This window comes from Syngnathus acus, chromosome 24, assembly GCF_901709675.1.
Source record: "Syngnathus acus chromosome 24, fSynAcu1.2, whole genome shotgun sequence".
In the NCBI taxonomy this organism is placed as follows: domain Eukaryota; kingdom Metazoa; phylum Chordata; class Actinopteri; order Syngnathiformes; family Syngnathidae; genus Syngnathus; species Syngnathus acus.
The window spans coordinates 1252802-1275423 of NC_051108.1; the positions used below are offsets into that span (position 1 = coordinate 1252802).

Sequence of the window (22622 nt, forward strand, 5' to 3'; positions counted from 1 at the left end):
GGTGGCGCTCTCATGCACGTACAGAAGCAAGCAAACGTGCGCGCGCACGCGCTGCACACTGATTCCCAGCGGCTCACGCGCACGCACGCTCGCTCGCAGGCTGGAAGCCCTCCCGCAGCTCGCCAGAGTTGAAGAAGCAGCAAGTGGCAAGCGGTCGCTTCTGTTTTGCTTTTTACGAGCGCGTGAGGGAAGGAAGACAAGATGAGCGCGCGGTTTTGGCGGCGGCGTGGAGCTCGGACGGACTCGGCTCGCTTTCCGGAGGGCGGCTTCTGCTGCCTGGAATGAAGCGCGCGTGTCGGCGTGCGTCAGTGGCCACGGCGGTGCTGGTGTGGCTCGGGGCGCTCGTCTACCTTCTGCTGCTCAGCCGCAGGAGGCTGCCCGAGCTCGGCGCGGCTCCCGGCGCCGCCGCTGCAGACGATGGAGCGGGGCAAAGCAAGCAGGTGAGACAAAGCCTCACCTGCGTCATGAGCACTTGCGTGCCACTTTTCCCGCCACTGTGGTTGTTTGCGAGTGAGCCTGTTGATTGGTGCGCCTGCTGTCACGTGGGAGCACCTGTAGAAAAGTCTGACAGCTGCCTGTCATGGACAACTTGCGGTCTTCTGTCTCGTCTCTATCAACCAGGGCTCGACAAAGAAATGAGTCCGCCCTTTTATTGATTTCCATTAGTTTCTATTTTGGAATGCGCTGTGTTGGCAAATGCATCACATGTTGGAGTGCCACAGGGGTCATTATTAGGCTCCCTATTGTTCATTTATCATACGAATGCTATCTATACGCTATTGTTTCTTTGTCTGACACCATTGTTAGTCATGTTGGATCAAATCTGCTGCAGGTTTTAGGCCATTGTGCTCACAGTTGTCCACTTCTCTGTCTTTTCTCCCGTTAAACATCATGGGCAGGCTCACGCGTGCATGCGTGTCAGAGATGATTAATGTTGTGGTTGGTTTGCGCCCTGCACGCTGGCTGCAGCCATTGTTCCTCAACGCGAGCTATTCAGCGAGCGCCTGCCAGGGAAATGAGTTTGGGAGCAGCTGGAAGCGGCTCCTGCAGAAGGAATCGCAATCACAAGCCATAAGAAGAAGAAGAGGAAGAGCAATACCGCATCATTTTGCCGTGTGTGCGTTTGTGTGAAGCAGTTTGGCCTTATGTGCAGCGCTTTTGTTCTTATAAGTAAAGTTGAGTTGAGAGTGTGCAGGAAAGAGTCTGCTTGTGTGTGTGTGTGTGTGTGTGCTAGCACGACAAGTGTCGCCCAATTGAGCCATCCATCACGTTGATAGCCAGCCCGGGATAAAACGAGAAGACAGAAAAGTGGGATCAAGATTACAAGGCAGTGTGTGAGATGAAAGTCAAAAACGAAAGAAGGGAGAAAGACGAGTAAAATGGAGGGAAAAGGAGGCCAGCGGGGACACGACAACCATGACAAAGAGCAAATGAAGAACGTGACAACGTGACGGGCGACAAGAGGCCGCTAGTTGCTCTGCGCCTCGCCGAAGACAACAACTTCCTGTCCTGTCGCTCAACAAACTCGTCAGGAACACAAAACGACATTTGCCTCCCAGTTGCTGACAAAAAACTTTTCAGAAATATCGTATCGTACCGTCTCCTATCCGATGAGTCAAAGAGAAAGTTGCGCAACATCTGGACACCTTTAACCACTTCGCTCCAAATAATTCATAAACATCTTTATGTGGCAAACGTAAGCTGCATCTGTGCCAGCTAAGTGCAAAATGGCCCTCCATCTGTCCACACACACTCATACACACACACACACACACACACACACACACACACACACACACACACACACACACACACACACACACACACACACACACACACACACACACACACGGGATTGGAGTGCTAAAAAAATAAACATTGTAAGCATTTACTAGGTGATGTAAACATCCCAAAAAGTGCAAGCATTGCTCGTTTTTCCACGCCCGGGGGAATGATAATGTTTCGGACTCCTGCTAGGTGGCGCTATAAATCGTTAACGACATTTAACCGTGTTTGCTGTTTCCTCGTTCAATAGTAATGCAAGAGTGCTTAAGTTGTGGAATGCGTGTGTGTGTGGTCAGAGACAAAGATGTATGAGCTGGAAGAGAAAGCAATATCCAACCCCAACGAGCAACACGGCCGCAGGCACGCACGCTTAGTCTTAATCAATGTGTGTGCGTGCCCGGCCACTTTGGTGTGTCCGGATGTGAGCTGAAATAAACAAACTGGAGGAGGAGGAGCTCAATAGTTGACGCAGGTTTTGCTAACCACCGCTCAGGTGTGGTGAGCAATTTTGGGCTCGAGGAACTTCACGCCAAGTCGTTTGGCGCTTGGTCACCGCGATGACTCCGTTTGTGCGTCATGATGATGTCTCATTCCCTGACGGCTTAACAGACGGCGACCAATCCAGGGCCACCTGGATTTGCTTTTCCGGCGACCAATCCAGGGCCACCTGGATTTGCTTTTCCTATTTGAGCGACCAAGCGCTTTGCAACTTCCCGTCCGTCATTTCCGGCCACCTCGTTGGGCTTTGTCTCCTCTTTTGCTCATTTTTCTCTTCTACTCGTGTTCTTCACGCTTCGTTGTTACCGCTGCCTGGGGAACGACGAGACAGACGCACTCACACACACACATACCCGAATGGGCCCATTTAGACAAAGTGTGGCATCAGCAACTGTGCGACTGAGCAATGTGGGAGGAGACAAACGGGCTGTGGAGAATGTTCATGTCGCTTGCTTAGGCGCCCTAACAATCTGTGTGTGTTAATAATACAGTGTGTAACCCAATTTCTGAGTTTTGTATTTTCTCCTCTTCAGACAATATAAAATGCATTTTTCCTTGTGTGTGTCCTGCAATTGCTAATCTCTCTTTGCGTGCAGATGTCGGACAGCGAGTGGGACGACATGCTGGACGGCTTCGACGAGCGCGGCTACCTGAGCGCCCGGCGCTGGCGTCCCGGCGACGACCCCTACACGCTCTACGCTTTCAATCAACGGGAGAGCGAGCGCGTCCCTAGCAACCGAGCGCTCGGCGACACGCGCCATCACAGGTGAGCGTGAAATGGATTCACGTCAATTTGGGCAAAAATTGTTTTTCAAAGTAAAAAGTATCAAATGCTCGTGCGCTGCATTCAGAACAATCTCGAGCAGCTCAGATGGGAGGAGAAGATGCTGAGAACGCAGCGTGTGTGTGTGTGTGCATAAAGCACTCCAGCCAGCGCTGTGCTATTATCTGAGGGAAGTGGAGCGCCTCCCTCAGCGGGGAAGCGATCCAAGCAGCGAGACAATGAGCCGAGCGAGGCGTGCCGGGAGCCAACATGGCCGCCGACATGGCCGCTGACGTGTTAATATGGCAACTGCAGGAGAAAAAAAAAAAAAAAAAAAAATCAACCAATATCCGATGAAGTCCAGTCAGGAGCTGCACATAAAAAAAAACAAATTGTGTCGTTGTGCTCCCCCTACTGCAAATTCAAAGTCAGACTTAAGTGCACACATCAAAGCTTCTTGTGCATATTTTCCTTTTTTAGCTTTCATGACACAAGCAAAGCTAACAAGCTTCCCCGAGGCCCAATTAGTTTCTCAAGCGTGGAAATGGAAAGCCATGGTCGCCCTCAAGTTGCGGCCTTCTTTGATGGCCGGAGGGGGGCGGGGCTACTCGCTCGCTGATCACTTGATCGGCGAACGGAAGCGCGACCATTTGCTCAAATGCGACAATTAGCGCAATTCATCACGTGGCCAAATGAGGGTCTCCTTGACAACAAGGAAACGCTCCGTCAAGACTTCCCGTGCGAGATATGTAAAATATTTCCATTTTTGGACTTGATCCGTTTGGCATAATCGAGGGTTAAAGGTCGCATCTCAATATTGTCTTCATTTGCATATGTGCGTGTGTGTTTGTGTGTGAGCTGCTTCTAATGCTCGCCTGGTGCTGAAGCTGCTGCCCGGAAGGCGGCTTTGGCTCAGCACAGCACTTTTGCACTTTTAGCTGCATGTGTGTGTGTGTGTGTGTATCTATAAGTGTGTATAATCAGACAGGTGATTCTTCTGATGCAGCAGAGCATGTCGCTCTTGGAGAGATTATGTTCTCACTGCATATTGTCCTCTGCGAGTGTGTGCGAGTGTGTGTGTGTGTGTGCACGTGTGTCACATCGGCAATTCTCCATGCCAACATCTGTGCTGAGACATTGCTTGAATCTGAAATATTGATTCACTCAACAGCCAGCGCAACGCACACGCACACAGTCAGCACTCTTTTTGTGTGTCTGTGTGTGTGCGCTTGCAGTGAGTGTACAATTGTGTGTTTAGCATATAAATCATATATCGATGTGCCTCGTTTTTATATCCATAAGTGAGGCAAAAGATGTCAAATGCAGCTTCGTGCTATGAATGGGGAGCGCTACTGCCTCTAGTGGACACATTGTGAATTGCAGCGGCCCAGGAGTCCCATTCAAACATTAACATAAAAATGATTTTTAAAAGAAGCGATTCTGAATGACATTTTCCGTTCGTGGTGTCGTTTGAAGCGCTCGTCATTGTGAGGACGCTTTGAATGAACGTGAAGCTTTAATGAGCTGAGGGCAGAGTGACTTTTAATCAAAAACTACAATTAACTCCAATTCTTTATTTTCTCTCTCGCTGCAACACATCCAACATTAATGAGACACTTTGCACCGGAACGAGTCGCTAACACAATTAAAAACATACACACACACACTTGCACATCCTCAGAGGTGAGAAATGAGAAACGACCTCCGCCATCGTCAGTGATTAAAGCACTACTAATGTGAAACCTTAAGCTCTCGTTTTGAAAATTCGCTAAATTGGGCTTTGGCTAGCTTACAATTTTTGTTGTTGTAAGCTGACTCTGTGTAAAATGCCGTGTCAGCGTTTAGCTATAAGCCAAACTAGCTCCATCGACAGTGGACATGGAAAACAAATCAAATTGAAACATTGAATTTCTGCGAATTTTCTTTTTGAACGATTTTAACGACGATCTGTGATGATTGACAGCGTCGACAGCAAACGCTCAAGGCCGGCCGGCAAAGGAAACGAGCGAGTGTCAGCCGCGACATTCGTCTTTGAGGCATCGCGAGACGAGCGCTGAATCGCAGATGAGGCCCGTTGACGCTGATGAACGACGTAGGCTGCCGTCGTCGATGCGCCGGCCCGTCGTCATAGCAACCACTCTAAAAGAGAAAGTCAGGTGCTCCAAGGCTGTTGTTCCGTCCCGTCGAGTGGTCACCATAGAAACGCTGACCAAAACATAGAATTCGTTTTCGTTCATATATGGCCGATTCGGTTATCGTTGACGATGAATTGACCTTCCGGTCGTTTTCCATCAGGCTCCCCTTTGGTCTTGCGGCGAGAGCCAAGGTGACCTTCTACTCAGTGCTTTTGTTCCCAGCCGACCTGTTCGCACCTGTCAGGGAGTGTGCAGAAAGGAGATTTGGGGCTTGTTGTTGCTCTGACACAAATTCAGACACACACATGCATGTGGTGTATGCACAAATGGGGACATTAACATTTCATGATGTTTGCACACAAACACGGCAAGTGTTGTTCGAATATTGCCGATGGTGCGTGTGCGTAAGCATGTGGAGCTATCTGAGGTAAGCAGCTGGTGATTGGCGGCCGGGTCCTTATTTGGAGAGGTTCCCAGGAACACACACACATACACGCATTAAAAGGAGAACCAAATTATGGCTCAACAATGAGGTGGCACAAACATTGGCAGACCCTGACTGACTTGTCTTAAGTTTATAAAACCGTCCGTGCACTCCCAACTAATATTTTGCGGCGACGTGCATGCATGTGCGAGGTAAGCGACACATCCAGCGGCTGCTGGCTGTGGGCCACACCAGGTGGCGCATGTGTGCACGCGCACATGTTGTGCTGTTTATTTAACGTGATGAAGAGGTGAGCGAGTGAGCGAGCGGCTGGTGCGTATTGGCGCTGCGCCGCTGGGAGCGTCATGCGCCATCTGGCGTGTGCCCGCGCACACACCTTAGTTGAGCAGTAAATGTTGTGAAAAGCACTGCGTGCCGCTGATGATGATGAAGATTTTTGGGTGTGAATGCTAATGTGACGGCCTGGCGTCACCTCCCACTTAACTGCCACTTCTCATTTGCACCACAGGACCCCAAAAAAGAATCCAGAATTGTTGCATGTTATTAAAATGATGGATGGAAAATTAATGATGCCTCTTTTGTACCACGGCTTTGATTCAGGAACCACCGCGCCCGAGAAAAACCAACCAATCAGAGGCAGAAGCTGCGACCGATGAGGTGGCAGTCGCTGGCCTCGTAAAATATGGCTCAGGCTAAAAAGAAGTGCAATGTCAACACGTATGTCAAGAGAAGCTGGAGCGTTTGCTTCCCGGCCGGCCACTTTTTAATGGGCAGAGGCAGAGCGGCACGCCAGCCTCAACGAGATGACGCGCCGTTTCCTTTGACATCCATGCCAGCAATTAGCCAAAGTGGAAAGATAGCCTGTATTTTTCTCTCGCTTAGACGGCGGCCCCCTAAATGCAGATCGTTTAAGAGGATGCCCCCACTCATTCTCAGCGGATCATAAACTCCATGAAACAACCTTCCTCGTCCCTCTCCTCCTCCTCCCCCTCCCTCCTCCTCTTCCAAAGTTGACTCACGAGGGAAGCAAATGAGCCAGAGATGAAGTGAGAAAGGATGAGATTATTAGTTATCATTCTTTTCTATGAGCTCACAAAATGGCTGCCAGTCCCCCAGAACCGTGTCCCGATGCTTTTGTCTACAGAGTAGAAATCCATATTGGAGCTGTCACTAGAACTATGATGGGATGGAGACAGGAAGTGGAGGACCAAATTAGCAACGGCCGATGACACGTCGGGGGTGCTAACGAGGCGGCGCTATAAACGGATCTTTCATCTTTTCTCACCTTCTTCGTCTTCTTCACGACGTCGCATCCCCAAAAAAGTCCATCACGCTCTAACGAGCCGCTCGCAAGCTTCCATAAGCGATGCCGGAATCATGAAAAAAACATTTCCTCCTCGCTCACGTCCGTCTTGTTAGTCGGCCTCGGGCCTAGCGAAGACACAAGTAACTATTTCCTGTCTGGAGCAACGCTTATTGATGACTTTTTTTTTTTTTTGCAGTCTGGTGGCCGCTGGGCGCTCGTTAGCAGCCAAAAGAAGAAAATAAAACGCTGCGCGTTTATTTAATTAACACTCGCGTTTGTTCACTTAACCTCCGAGCGCTGCTAACGATTCTACTAATTATCTGTTTTGGTTTATTACGAAAACACAAAACGTGTTGGTAATCTGCGTTTCCCCCCCAAAAAAAGAATAGAATTCAAATGTATTCATCGTTTTCTTTTTTTTCTGAGAGGCTATTAGCTTCAAGGCTACTCGGCGCTCCGTTTGGATTAGCCGTCAGCAGGACAGGATTAAGCAAAGCGTGCCAGCGTATTACAATTTGACAAAAGATCCCGCCTGAGCGAGCGAGCGCCGCCGCCGCCGCTCACCTTGCCCGTTACAAAGAGTAGCTGATAGAAAAGGCGCTGACTTTGCGTTTCGTCAAAGCCGCCGCAGTCTTTCCTGAGTCTGGGAAATCTTTTTTTTAACTCTGCTCGGAAATCCTTTTAGCAAATTTTTTTGTTAGCTTTAAGGCAAACTTCCTTATTGACCTGCTGGCAACTTTTCAAGACATTCTTGCAAAATTGTGATGGAGTCGGGAAGCGTTCAAAACATTTGGCCAGCGAGCTCATCGAGGCCATCTGCGGGGCCATTAAAAGCATCTTTTGAAAAAAGCGGGCGCCATAAGCCACCTGGGAGCGCGGGCGCCAGCGAGCTAGCCGGCCTTCATCATTTGACATCACGCCTCGGCGCCGCCGCTCACCTCCGTCCCTTTATTGTCTCGTTATTTATTCATGTACTGCAGTCGCGCGCGGAAAATTTACATTTAGACTAGCTAGCATCTTGGTTTGTCTTGTTAGCGCCGGCGCTCGTCAATTAGCGAGCATTTGCGAAGGGCTCGCTAAAGGCCTTTTGCTGCGTCCCTGACGGCACCTCCGATTTTAGAGAGTAAAACTTGAGGGCAGCGCGGTGGTCTAACGGTTAGCGCGTTTGCCTCGCAGTCCCCAGGTTCTGCATTTGAGGAGTTTGTTGCTCAATTGTACTCATTTTTTTCCTAAAATTGGTCGATTCAAAATCTAATAAAAAGCTTGTCATGATGTAAATAGAAGAAGAGCGTGGGGAAAAAAAACCTCAACGCTATCACCATTTTTCTTCTCCATATTATGGAAGCGTGCGGGACTAAGTGGGCTGCAGTAATTTCACTTAATCGGCATGTCCGAGCAAATGGGATTAAAATGATGATCACTTGAGTGGGATTAAGTCTTGCATAAGAAAACCGTTTGGGCCGTTGGCGTCGTAAACGATTGTACGATTTCGAAATTTGTGGAACTTTCTTCGTTTCTTGCTGGAAAAATACACCTGAAGTCATTTATGAATTTGGCCCAATCAGAAGACAGCATTCACGTTGCTCAGCCTCACGCTGGCAAAAATGTCATAGATGGAGGCAATAAACTGGAATCTGTGCGTGTGTGTGTGCGCTTGTTTGTGTGCACGTGCACCGAGACTGAACAGTCTGCAGATGTTGAACAAAAGATGCGAGCAGAAAACACATTTGGGATGAATCGCTCCAATTGTTACAAGGCGGCTGACTGCAGCAATTTGTGTGTGTGTGTGCGTGCATGTGTTTGTGTTGCCAAAGCAGACAATACCTTTCAGCAGTCTTTGTGATTGTGTCTTTTTTTTGCCCATCAATTAATCAAATGTATGACTCTCAGCAATCCTAAATGATTTGGAAAAAAGTAGTGATTATGGCGCACATAGCAACTGTCTTCCTTTTTGTCTTTCTCATGCCCATCCGGTGTCCTCGTCTTCCTCGAACCTGGTCTCTCATCTGCTCTCTTCCTCCCCCATAAGTCTGCACCCCCCCCCATCTCGCTAGTGATTTCCTGTCTCTTTATTCCGTGCATGACGCATGAAGTACACACACACACACACACACACACCCAGGGAGGATGGAAGCGTGTTCATATCGGCTCTAACATCAGTCATTTGTCAGCACAAATGTTGTCTCTACATCTGTGCCTGCCATTGTGTGTGTGAGAGTGTGTGTGCATGACCCACACACACACACGCGCACACAATGACACACACACACTAGTGTTGCAGGTCGGCCTTTATCTCCCGATCGCTGCTCTGGGCTGAAGCTGCTGCATAAATCAAGTGCGGCAAAAGTGGAGTTGGCGGCACAGAGGTGCATGATGGGATGCGATAGGAGAAATATATATATGTGTGTGTATGTGTGTGTGTGCGTGTACACAGTCGAGGGAGAGTCTCTTTCTTGGCAAGAGGCGGTGAGACAATAAGAAGCCATGAAAGAGGAGGAAGAGGAGGAAGAGGAGGATGGCGGCTTTTCAGCTTCTGCTGTAAACACACGGCATTATTTATGTCAAACACGTGCAGATGATCCCAATCAGCATTTTTTTTTTTTTTTTGTCCACACATTGGAAGACACACACTCAGCTCATCAGTGCGGCACTGATACCAATCAGTGTTTGCAGAGGATAAAGAATATATGAAACTTTGTGCACCTCACTTGATGTTCTGCGCCCCAACTTTCAAGTTGATTCCAACTTTATATTCTGAGCTGTTGCGTCCTCCACCCAAAAACTAATTGCGGCTTAATCATCTCCCGATTGTCTTATTTCACGCTTGGGCGCTCACGCTGCGTGAGTTTGCGCTTCCCGTCGGGCTCAAGGACACTTCAGCAGGTCACCTGGTGTATTACGCACACACAGAGTAGAAAAGCCAGACAGCTGTTTTGGGAAAAATGTCAGCCGTCCATTATGCATGCGTGTGTGTGTGTGTGTGTGTGTTTTCAGTCCCCGAGGAAAAGTGTGCTGACCCAGTGGCAGCAGCTTCCACTTTGCCGTTGTTGCGGGCTGAACTTTAATGAGCTCGCCGGCTCATTTATAATTCATGCAGTGTGAACACGCGTGTGTCACTTCAACAAAAAAAAAAAAAAGAAGTCCGCGCGTGGGTGGGAGTGATTCACCAAGAGAAACTTCTCGAGTTTGTTTTTTTGTGCAGGTGCGGCGCCTTGCGCTACGATGCCAACCTGCCTCCCACTTCCATCGTCATCGCCTTCCACAACGAGGCCCGCTCCACCCTGCTGCGCACCGTCAGGAGGTACGCAAACGCATCCACGTGCTGGCAGAAGTTTGCATGACAAATTCGAACCCTACATGGCTGTGGGCATTCATGTCCGTTTAGATTGCAAAGCAAAAGTTACGTGAAAAACACACACACACATCGCTGACCCTCAATCTGTGCACCATCTTTCTTTTCGCTCTCATTTTGATGGTATCAGCAGGTCCACACAAACACACACACACACACGCTGGCCTGAGTTCAGCTCATTATAGCAGCCAGTGTGCAGGGGCTGACTACTCCTGACTATCATAGAGGACATTGTGTGTGTGTGTGTGTGTGTGTTTCGTCCTTCCCTGCAGGCCTTCTTAAAGCTCTGCAGTTTTCAACCAATTAAAAGACAATCTGTCTCCTTGGGACACGCTGCTCCCTTTGCTCTGCCTCACTTTCCCATTGTGTGTGTGCGTGCGTGTGTGTGTTGTTGACTTGGGAGCTGACACTATTTTGCTGCCATTTATTTTTAGTCGGTGAGTTTGCAGCGTTGGCGCAAACACAAGCAGATTCGCAAGCTGTGCCGGCTTCCATCTTCAAGACATTTGTGAAAGTTGTCAACGTGACTTTTCTAGTTTTTATGATTATTTTATTTCTTTTCTAGTGCAAGGCGTGGACATTTATGTTTGCATCATTTATGAGGCGAGGCGGAGACGCCATGTTTGATTCTTCTCCGCGCTCCACACGCGCCTCTTCACTAATGAATACGACGCACACATGCACGTCTTATTTGAGCGAAACATTCAAGCTGCACGAATGTATAAATATATTTTTTACTCAAGACTTTTTTAGAATATCAGGTCATCTAATCACAATTTCAAAGTAGTTGAGCTCAGCAAAAAAAATAAAAAAGTTCATTTTCCTTGTAACTTTCTCGAAGAGTTGGAGTGCTTTCATTTTTTTTTTTGGTTGCGTGTATCTAATCCTTTAATGTTTTAATTTAGTCATTTAGTAACGGTGGGCTGAAGGAAAAAGATAAAACTTGCGTTGTCTCTTTCAATTTAACGGGATAAAGCTTCACGTTGCAGCTCGGGGGAGGAGGTGGAGTGGGGAGCTTGCTGGCTTTGATTCCTGGTTGGCATTCAGCTTTAATAAAAAGGGGAGGGGGGGGCGCTCCCTGTCGATATTTAATCAAGCTGCAATCTGACAATTGATCGTCTCATCAGAGGCACGGCGGGAGAAGTTGCGTGACGAGATTAGCATCGCGCTTCCAACAAGCTCAAGTTGAGAGTGACAATTTTCTCTTATCAGAAGGTCACCGCTCGGCTTGTCGGGGTGTCGAAATGCGGCGGCGGCGGGCGAGATCAGCACCGGCTTGGCCGTGGTGGACCTCAGCACCATTTCATGTCTAGAATAAAAACATCCTTCCTCTTCCTGTCATGTCCACTAGCAGCCAGAGAGCCGAGTATAAATATTGAAAATAAAAGCCGTGCTCGGACAAAAAGACATTTTCTCATTTTGCCGGCGTACAACTTATGAATTTTTGATGTCTCAATCTTGAGCTTTCAGGGAATCTTTTTTCATTCCTGGGCGACATATTTCCAAGAAGCAAATTTACTCTGACATTTTCCACTCAGTTGATGTGCCACACGCGCTTAATAGATTCATAAAATGTGTGTGTGTGTGTGTGTTTCTCTGTCAGTGTGTTAAACAGAACTCCCGTTCATCTCATCCATGAGATCATTCTGGTGGACGACTTCAGTGATGATGGTGAGCATGCACATGAATAATATTACAGCCGTACTGAGAAGCTGAGAGGAGCTGAGTGTCCAGTGCATACTGCCCCCTGGTGGCCATAGTGCATATTTCTATTTAAAAATGAAGGGCATTTACATGGGCACGTCTGTCCAAAGGCACATGCTAGGCAGTCAGGTGAAAAACGAGGCGTGCGTCTATTTTGCGGTCGGAGAGCCAAGCGCTCATCCAGCTGCGTCCGTCTGTCCCCGGAGACGCTTGCCGTCCTTGGCGCAGAAGGGAAACCTGCCAAAAGAAAGTCAAACAACTTTGAGCAAGTCGAAGAGAAAATGAAAATATTGGGAATAGAAGCAATGAAAATGATCGCATTTTGGTTTTCAGGGGACGACTGTCAACTTCTCACCAAATTGCCCAAAGTCAAATGTTTGCACAACAGCAAGAGAGAAGGTTAGTGCCTGCTTTTTTAATTTCATTTGATTTCATTATTTGTTTATTTGTATGCGTGAAAAGTTCAGACACAACGAATCCAACCAATTCGACAGGTAGGCCAAAGCGTCCTACATTGGCTTGGCTTTCATTACATCACACACACACACACTTACAGCCAATTTATCCGTTTGGCTCGTTAACACTTTATGACTTCGGGTCTTCTTGATTGTCTTTTCGACGCCCATAAATACACATTGAGCCAATACAGCATAACACACACACACACACTTACTGGTGGTTGTAAAGAAACACCTTCATGTACAAAGTCGGCCATTCTTCATTGTTTCGGTGCGTGTGTGTGTGTGTACGTGCAGCCAACCGGAAAATAAAGCCTTATTGAGGATGAAATGGGATTTTAAATTGGCTGAGCCTCGGCCCGACGGCACCGCGTGAAACTTCTGACAATGTCAATGACACACACACACACACAGACACACACGCATGGAGCTACATGTCAGTGAATATTGATCAGAGCATTTAGTTGAAAGCGCCTGCAAGCCCAGCTCGCCTAACAAGCTGATTTCCAGCGGCAGCCACACACACACACACGCACACACAGGCTGAGTCACTTCCTGTCTGCTACAGCTCGCCGAGCTTGTTAAAAGGTTGCATCCTCGTCTGGCTGCAGGCGAGAAAATGACTCGTGCATCTTACAAGTACAGTATAAAACTAACTCTAAAACGAATAAAAAAAAAAAACAAAGTCTGACTTTGTGTTGCTTCAGGTCTGATCCGGTCGAGAGTGGGTGGCGCCGATGCGGCCAGCGCCAAAGTTCTGGCCTTCCTGGACAGTCACTGCGAGGTCAATAAGGACTGGCTGCCGCCGCTCCTTCACAGAATCAAAGAGGTGAGCCGTTTCATCCATTTAAAAAAAAAAAAAAAGGTCGATCTGCTTTCCAAGCGACGCCCTCTGCCCGCCGCCGCGCACGTTCGCTCGGCGGCTAACGGCCCGCGACCGTCCCACCTGCCGGCTAATATTGTCGGCGGTCGTTTGAGCGCGCTAATGGTGGCACGCTCGGCTATTAAAGCCGGCCGATTTTCATTCCCGCAAAGAGCCGGCAGGACGCCAGAGCGACTTTGGAGCCGCTCCACGTCCTCTTTTAAGGCCCATCCGGGATCTCGTTTAAAGGTTAACGGGGGCGCTAGTGAGCCGGAAAGCCGCAAAGCTTTCACAAGGCGCTCTTTTTTATCGTCAAGGTCTTATTTCAAGCGGGAAAGTCGTCGTCGCGCCTTTAGCGTATCTTGATATTTGTCTTGTCGGTCTCAGGACCCCACCCGGGTGGTCAGCCCCGTCATCGACATCATCAACATGGACACCTTCGCCTACGTGGCCGCCTCGGCTGACCTACGAGGAGGTACGCCGACACCGCGCACACCTGACCCAGGCCCGAATTGATATCGATTTTTTTTTTGTCAGGTTTCGATTGGAGTCTTCATTTCAAGTGGGAGGGTCTCTCGGCTGAGGAGAGGGATGCCCGCAGCGACCCCACCCTGCCGATCAAGTACGACGCTGCACGCAAATATAAACGAGTAACGGGGACGCTGACGTTTGTCGCACGTGACAGGACGCCCGTCATCGCCGGCGGGCTTTTCGTGATCGACACCTGGTGGTTCACGCACCTGGGCAAGTACGACACGGCCATGGACATCTGGGGCGGCGAGAACTTTGGTGAGTCCAATGCGCACAGGTTCCGGAAGCTAACGTGCTAATCGAATCTGGGATTTCCGCGTGTCGCAGAGATCTCCTTCCGGGTGTGGCAATGCGGCGGAAGCTTGGAAATCATTCCGTGCAGCCGCGTGGGTCACGTGTTCCGGAAGAAACATCCTTACGTCTTCCCGGAGGGCAGCGCCAACACGTACATCAAGTACGTAACAATTTTGAAACAAATCAAATAAGCGACGTGGCGTCGCCATGGCAACAAAGGAGGTCATACCTGCTTCTGCTAAACTGGAGGAGAAGCAAGTTTGCAGATTAGCAAAGTGTGTGTGCGCGTTTTAGGAACACACGGCGCACGGCCGAGGTTTGGATGGACGACTTTCGCCTCTTCTACTACTCTGCTCGTCCGGCAGCTCGAGGAAAATCGTACGGAGAGTAAGAACACACACATACGTGCTGAGTGACTCTATGGAGTAGGGCGTGAAGATGTGTCGTTGACGCCCGTCAGGCCGCCAGCTGCTTCATTTGGACGAGAAAAGGTGTCGGCGGCGTTTAAATGTCAGCGTTTATCAGCCGCACGCAGACGGCGCGGCTGACATTCTGGCGCCGGCGATGACGAGGCTGTGAGGTTTTGTGTCTCAGGAGACTTTTGTGGTCTGCAGCATCGGAGGCCGTGTGGAGCTGAGACGCAAACTCAAGTGCAAACCCTTCAAGTGGTACCTGGAGCACGTCTACCCGCAACTCAAGTCAGTCACCATCTCTTTCCGTTTTGCCCAGATATGCTTGCACTTCCACAAGGGGGCGCTATGTTGTTTACCAATTTGATATCCTTGGAATTTTTGGTCGCTAGCAAGCTTTCATTCCCGTTGACCAATAGAATCGTCGACTAATGAGTTCAAGAGGTGGACACGCACACACTCGCATTGCGTGGTGTTAATCTCCCGAATGAAATGAAGAGCGCAATTCTCCAGGGAGCGCCCCCCCCCCCTCCCTCCCCTTCCAAACGAGGAATAACCTTTGCGGTGTTATTAAGTGCAGGCCAGATAGCAGATTGAATTAACGACTTCCTCCAATTGATCACCCGATAAAATTAATCAAGTAATAAGCCTTCAAAGTCCGCTCGCCTCCTTTGATGAGCTTTCCGCCACATTTGATCCGTCAGGGTCCCCGACGACTCGGATTGGCAGTCCGGCCCGATCCGACAGCGACAGAACTGCTTGGAGTCTCGCCGCGTGGACGGCCAGGAGACGCCCGTCCTCATGTTGGCGCCGTGCGTGGACGCCGGACGCACACCCAACCAGGTCGGCGCCGAGATTAATATTTCCCACACGTTTTCAAACGGGGTCAGGTGACGTCTCCATTAAGTGGACGTGTCGCTCATTAGCCGTGATTGCATCGCCGCTCGCGTATCAATCATCATCTTCATGGACGTCCAAGTGATGAAGAAATGTCTTCTAACCATGTCTGACAACATCCAAAAGAATTTGTGACTGTTGGCTCAGGAGTGGATCTACACTGCGGGCCAGCAGATCCGCCAGCAGCGCCACGGCCAGGTCGCCGGTGCCGACAAATGCGTGTCGGTCACCGCCACCTTCCCTGCATCGCAGATTCTGCTGCTGCCCTGCCACGTGGAAGACGCCAAGCAGGTGAGCTGACGCCAGGCCGAGTCCCGCCTCTTAAAGCGCCGCGCAGATACAAAAATCATAGCGGCAGCTGAATTGCGGAAATATTTCAAATAATTAAGCAAAAAAAATAAATATGCCAGCTCGCTTTCACTCCATTCTGCTCCCGGCACACGCTCTCGCTTTCTTGCTCACATTCACACACACACATCATTCCCTGACCAATGGGCACCTTGACAACGTCCCCCCAAGTCCCTGCAGCGGAAAGCAACCTGACAAGTCATAAATCACCTGAGAGGGAGAGTGGGAGGGGGAACAAGCAGAAATGGGGGAGACACTGTCTCCTGTCAAGTTGTCAGCAAGCGTCGACGTATGCCTGTGTCCCTCACTCAGCGCTGGCAAAAGTCGGGCACCCACCTGGAGCACATGGCGTCTCGCTTCTGCCTGGACTCGGCCATGGCGCTGGACGGGCTGGACTCGTCTCGAATGCTGGTCATCGGTCCGTGCGAGCCGGGCACCTCCACGCAGCGCTGGGACCTCCCCTTTTCCTGACCCCCCCCCCCCCCCCCCCCAACCCCACATCCGTACCTTGCTCACATAGCCTGGTCTCGGACCCCCAACCTTTGGGCTAGTAGACGACCTCTGGAGCTGTGACGCTTTGTGGACAAGAGACACCAAGTGCACCTTAAAACTCTTCTACTGTCTATTTCTCATTTATTGGCTGTGACACATTAGGAAGACTTGCACAAGCTCATTAAAATTGTTTTGAATATTTTAACTACCTGGGGCAACCAAAACATTAGACCCCCCCCTATAAAAAAAAAAAAAAAAAAAAAGGCGGGTCACTGTGTACTGAAAGTTGTCTGGCGTGTGTCGTTTTGCACAAAAGCACACGTCATCTTGTTGTTGTCTGTTAACAGTGCACATCTCATCATGACACACAAAATGCCAAGCAAATCTGTTTTGTTTTCGACGAACGGTGTGATGTTTCTGCTGGCTCCTTTGTGCTGCAGGATGAGCGCGCCACCTTGTGGTGGTACCAAAGCTTGATTGGGACTCACTTGCTGTGCTTACTGTCATTTGTACCCCTTACGAAAAACACAACTGCGCATGTTTTGTGGTCGACTTGTATGACGGCTTATTTTCGTTTCAATAAAGTTTTATAACGACTGAGTCACTGTTGATGTTGTTTTTCCACTCCAGTCCTGTAAGGGGCAGTAATGCGCATTAACAAGAATGATCGGTGCCATGTTGTGGCAACATTCGAGCCATGTTGGGGTGAGTTTCATTTTGACAATATTTGCGCCTTGGCACTCTTTTGTTGCTTCTATAGACACATGTTAGACTTTTTATGTACACATTGGCAACTTTATTAGGTGCACAATTCTGTGACAGTCAATGCAAACGAGTATATCTTTATATTTTAGACAGCCAGAACCTCCGTCAAGGCCAAACAAGCCTATGCGTACTTCATGTTTTCCACTCCAGTCCTGTAGGTGGCGGTAATGGTCATTAAAAAGCAGGAACACGGCGAGCTTTTACTCACCACAGCGCCGTCTGCTGGAGCTGATGGCTCATTGCCTCGCCGTTTAGGAAAGTATTCATCTTATTTTTGAAGTCAGCAGATTTCCTAATATGACTTGATATGATCTTCTATTTACAAATTTCTACACACCATTGTATGTGTTGAGTGTGTGTGTGTGTGTGTGTGTGTGTGTTTGTGTGATTAGGAAAGGTTTTTAGAGTCAACGATGTCCCGTAAGATTCTGGTGGCTGACTTGGTCTCTCTATTTTGGGGCTTGGTGAGAATCTGCGGATGGAGGACATGTCAGAACAGGTACAACAAAGGCTAGTAAGCTAAGCTAACAAGGCCTGCTGACAACAAATACCTGGTTGCAGATGGCTTTCCCGTAACGCACAAATGTGACAAAATGCTCGCAGTTCATGAAGAGAAAGTTGTAGGGCAGCTCCACGTCCTTCAGGGCGTCGAAGCGTCGCCTCATCTCCTCGGGCGATGACGGCTTGAAAGCATGCCGGTTGTTGCTGATGAGGACGCGGACGCCTTTGGGGAGATTGACCTCGCCCATTGGCACCCGGCGAATGCGGGTCACGCCCATGAGCATATCACCGGCCATGGGGAACGCGCTTTGCAGAGTGGTGCGGAAGTTGTTCATGAGCTGCGTCTCGTCTGCGCAATACAAACATAGACTCCATAGATCCAACCATTTACTGCCACCAACGAATATTATCATCAAGTTTTGTGGGAGAGGGTCTCGCCCAGCTTAACAAAGTGGGGGCACAGCATGCCATGTGCCCCTAAATTGCTGCTGTAGAATATGTAACATAGTTGATCCTTGATGAAAAGTGTTTCCCAAGATGTTTGGAAAGTCTTTTGATTTGTAAAAATAAATAATAATGACTTCTGCTCACCTGTCACGCCAAAGTGCAACACATAGCCATCTTCGTCGTACAAGCCCCAGTGCGAGTAGCCGATCGGGCACGAGAACTCGATCAGGTCTCCAAATTTGGCCTTTGACGAGATCTCCTCAACCTGACACGTCATTATCCTTTTTATTATTGTGATGTGACGTGGATGTTATTATTAGACGTGCTCGTGTTGAGTTCAAAAGATACCAGATTTTTCTTTTGACTTCCATTGAAATTTTATTTTTTCTATATTGGGGAATTTAATCCCAATGCGTCATTTATTAATATTTGCGCTTCCGTCATGCCTGTCGAGTCAGTCAGGTATTAAGGAGCTGCCGCTTTGTTGCATTCATTCCTTGAAGGATTGAGCCATTTATATTGATGCTATAAGTAAATATTGTGTATCGTGACGTGTTCTCGTGATATCATGGTTGCCATTAATCATTAATTTTGATGAATATTTTATTTTTGGAATATAGTGGTGCGTCTTACCTGTGCCTGCAGATCCATGTTGCAGTCTTCTAAATTCTTAGCTTGAGGTTAGAGTTTGTGTTCGTGGGTATATGTGTGCGTGTGCACGCGCGCCAGTTCGACGCTTTGAGTTCAAGCAGGTTGGACTGCATTGCAAGCTCGTTACCTCATGTAACCTCATGTCAATTCCTAGTGTAATGTTTTTTTTTTCCACATGATCACATTGGCTACTTTATCAGGGACATCATTCAATGACACTCAATGCATACAAAATATATTTTTAATTTATATCAGAGAATTAGATTCTCCGTCAAGGCCAAAACAAGCCGATGCGTACAACATGTGTTTTACTCCAGTCTTGTAGATGGCAATAATGGTTGGAACGCAGCGAGCTTACACCCACGACAGCGCCCTCTGCTGGAGCTAAAGGCTCACTGCTTCACCATTATGGTAAAAGTGAGTAGATTTACTATTATAACTTTGTATTGTCTTTTATTTATGAAATTTTAGACACAATTTTATGCGTTGCGTGTGTGGCTAGGAAGGCTCTTTGTCGGCTTTGGAGTCAACGATTTCCTGGAAGGTGCTGGTGGCTGACTCGGTCTCTTCGTTTTTGGCCTTGGTGGGAATCTGTGGAGTGAGGACATGTCCGTTTGAGGTACAGCTCGGTTTTCTCAAGTTTTCAAATATGCCCGGGGAGTACCTGATTGCAGATGGCTTTCCCGTATCGCACAAATGTGGCAAAGTGCTCGCAGTTTAGCCAGAAGAGGTTGTAGGGCAGCTCCACGTCCTCCAGGGCGTCACGCCGCCGCCTCATCTCCTCGGGCGAGGACGCTTTGAAAGCGTGCCGGTTGTTGCTGATCAGGATGTGGACGCCTTTGGGGACGGTGACCTCGCCGAGCGGAACCCGGCGAATACGGGTGGCGCCCAGTAGCAGGTCACCGCAGACGGGGAACCAGCTTTGGAGTGATGTGCGGATGTTGCCCAAGACATGGCCCTCCTCTGCGCAACACAAGGCGTTTGCAAATGTGTCCTTAAATTTCCTCCAACACATTATCGAGACATCTGGGAACTTGATTTGGAAAGAAAAAAAGAATCACTTCTGCTCACCTGCCACGGCAAAGTGGATCACATGGCCGTCGTCGTCATACACGCCCCAGTGCGAGTAGCCGATCGGGTACGAGAACTCAATCAGGTCTCCGAATTCGGCCCTTGCTGCGATCTCCTCAATCTGGTCAAATTGACAAATGACGTCATTAGCGTTTTGAGTCTTGGGATATGACGTCACGTGAATGTTGCCGTTTTAGCGCAAAATTCTATTCGTGACAAAATATTTTTTGGAATGTTTTGTATGTTTAGTAAGCAGATGTGCTGAGAGCGACGTTAGAAGACAAACTGTTTCGTTTTTCTTTGCCATTATTTTTCCCGTTAGTTTTGTGACGTTTCTCACTTTAGCCGCTAGAGGGCATCGTTCTCCCTTTAAAGGTTTCTTGGCTGTTTCAAACAAAATATAGAAAATACTGTTACTATACTAGATAACGATGTACAATCCTGGAGATCAGTGAATAAAACGTCTTTATTGAAGCCAGCACACACTAGTCACACAACAACAGGTGATAACAGAGGCACGTGACACTGTGTTCAAGCAGGTTGCACAGCATTGCTGTACAACTGGCAAAGTCAAAAATATGCCCAAGGCACTAGACAGTCTCAACTCTGAAGCATAAAAGTTTCAAGCAAGTAGAGCGTGTGTTTGTTGTCTGAATTAAATAGTAAACATCGTTCTTGACGTAAAAAATGTAGCTGCCCTGGGAGTCCCCAATGCTTGCTGTTGCATCTTGGTTCAGCGCTATTCAGTAACTCAAGGTTGCATTTTTATTCTAAAGGAATCCTTCTGTCATACATGAACCTAACCTACAAACTTTTCTTGATTTAGACCCCTAAAAAAAGTTGCGTTTTGTAAATGCCCTGTGACCTCACAGGGTCTCAGTTCAGCTAAACAATCATTAATCATTGAAGAACGTTTAATATTCGCTATATAGTGCATCTTACCTGCGCCTCCCGGTCCATGACTGCTTAGCTTGAGGTCGACTTGTGCGTTAGTGTGTGCGCGCGCGCGCGTGCGGGCGCCGCCTCAGCCGGTTCGACGCGTTGTGTTCAGGCAGGTTGGACTGCATTTGAAGCGTGTCGCCACGAGTTAATTGTAATATGTGAGTCAAACAGGGTGGTGGTAGCTTCTTTCCTTCATCAAGGAAGCAAAAAAGCCTCCTAGAACAACTTTATTTATTCCGGGTTCATCAGAGACACTAAATGTGACAGGCAGGTGATGGTGCCTGATATTTTTTTTTAACATGAGCACATTGGCAACTTTATTAAATGCACAATTCAGTAATAGTCATTGCAAAAAATAGAATTTGATATTCAACCTCAAACCTCCATCAAGTTGAAACAAGCCTACAGCGTGTGTTCCACCCCAGTCCTGTAGGTGGCAGTAACGGTCATTAAATAGCAGGAACACGACGAGCTTTTACCCACCACAGCGCCGTCTGCTGGAGCTGATGGCTCACTGCCTCGACGTTTAGAAATGTATTCATCTTATTTTTTAATTCAGCAGATTTACTGATACGACTTTACATTATCTTCTATTTACAAAATTCTACACAACATTGTACGTGTCGAGTGTGTGTGTCTAGGAAGAGTCAACGATGTGCCGGAAGACTTTGGTGGCTGACTTGGTCTCTCTGTTTTGGGGCTTGGTGAGAATCTGTGGATGGAGGACATGTTAGTGTTCTTGATGAAGTCAGCTTCACGGCTACAACAAAGGCTAGTGAGCTAAGCTAACAAGGCCTGCTGTCAACATTTAAACGAGTCTATTGCTTCTTTTATTTGATTGATTTTATACCTGGTTGCAGATGGCTTTCCCGTATCGCACGAATGTGGCAAAGTGCTCGCAGTTTAGTACGAAGTAGTTGTAGACCAGCTCCACGTCTTCCAGCGCGTCACGCCGCCGCCTTATCTCCTCGGGCGAGGATGGCGTGAAGGCGTGCCGATTGTTGTTGATCAGTATTTGGGTGCCGCGGGGGAGCGTGACCTCGCTAATTGGCACCCGGCAAATGCGAGTGGCGTCCTGCATCAGTTTGCCTCGGCTGGCCAACACTTTAGGGAAAGCTTGGGCGCTCCTCATGAGCATGATCTCATCTGCACAACATGCAGGAAGTTTGCAAACGGAAGAGAAATAATTCTCAGGTGACATCATACAATGTTAACTCATTGTATGCCATGATTGTTTTGATCTGGTATCCAACCATTCACTGCCACCAACGAATATTTCCGTCTTTTGGTTTGTGCAAAAAAATCACTTTTGCTCACCTGTCACAGGCAAGTGGATCACATGGCCATCGTCGTCGTACACGGCCCAGTGCGAGTATCCGACCGGGAATGAGAACTCGATCAGGTCTCCGAATTTGGCCTTTGACGAGATCTCCTCAATCTGCACTTGTGACACGTCATTATCGTTTATATGACTGTGATGTGACGTGGATGTTATTAGTCATTAACAACAACAAGAGGAGGTGAACGTAACCAAAAACACATATCCATTTTATTAGTCTGCCCCCCCAAAAGTATTTTGCTCTCCAGTGGTCTCAGTTCAGCTGAAACAGAAGAATCTTTTTTTTGCTGTGTAGTTGTGCTTCTTACCTGCGCCTCCAGGTCCATGATGGAGTCCTCTGAATGCTTAGCTCGAGGTTGACTTGTGTGTGTGTGTGCAATTCAGGTTTGAACACTTTGATGCATGCATGCCTAAATGAGTTGACGCGTTGTGTTCAAGCAGGTTGGACTGCATTGCAAGCTTGTTACTGCGTGTTATGATCTGATATTGGTGTTGTCTGTAAAAAAATTTTAACATGATCTCATTGGCTACATCATTAGATAAACAATTCAGTGACACGTGATGCAAAAAAAAATATAAAAACCTAGTCAGTCTGACCAATCAGAGCGCAGCAAAAATTGGCCTGA

At 48.3% G+C, this 22622-nt stretch overlaps 2 protein-coding genes across 7 annotated transcripts; one reads left to right on the forward strand and one right to left on the reverse strand.

The window, feature by feature from the left end:
- Window positions 1-82: 82 nt before the first annotated feature.
- On the forward strand, window positions 83-16880 carry galnt14 (UDP-N-acetyl-alpha-D-galactosamine:polypeptide N-acetylgalactosaminyltransferase 14 (GalNAc-T14)). Its single transcript, XM_037243913.1, has 15 exons — window positions 83-440; window positions 2880-3049; window positions 10135-10233; window positions 11888-11955; window positions 12322-12387; window positions 13154-13275; window positions 13696-13783; window positions 13846-13930; window positions 13994-14097; window positions 14167-14293; window positions 14428-14520; window positions 14748-14831; window positions 15248-15386; window positions 15588-15731; window positions 16101-16880. Exons 1-15 carry the CDS (start codon window positions 282-284, stop codon window positions 16257-16259), a joined length of 1707 nt encoding a protein of 568 aa, XP_037099808.1. The 5' UTR covers window positions 83-281; the 3' UTR covers window positions 16260-16880.
- A 187-nt stretch (window positions 16881-17067) lies between these two features.
- LOC119117610 (phospholipase A and acyltransferase 2-like) lies at window positions 17068-22552 on the reverse strand. 6 transcript variants are annotated; one of them, XM_037243922.1, is made up of 5 exons: window positions 18627-18729; window positions 18138-18258; window positions 17597-17895; window positions 17427-17517; window positions 17068-17395 (listed from the first exon to the last, which is right to left on the reverse strand). In XM_037243922.1, the coding sequence occupies exons 1-4, from the start codon at window positions 18642-18644 to the stop codon at window positions 17434-17436; spliced, it is 522 nt and encodes a 173-aa protein (XP_037099817.1). In that variant the 5' UTR covers window positions 18645-18729; the 3' UTR covers window positions 17068-17395; window positions 17427-17433. The 6 variants fall into 6 exon arrangements, with proteins under 6 accessions (XP_037099817.1, XP_037099818.1, XP_037099816.1 ...); XM_037243923.1 differs by lacking the exon at window positions 18627-18729 and adding an exon at window positions 22305-22552 and having other exon boundaries at window positions 17068-17517; XM_037243921.1 differs by having other exon boundaries at window positions 17068-17517.
- Between the last annotated feature and the right edge of the window lie 70 nt (window positions 22553-22622).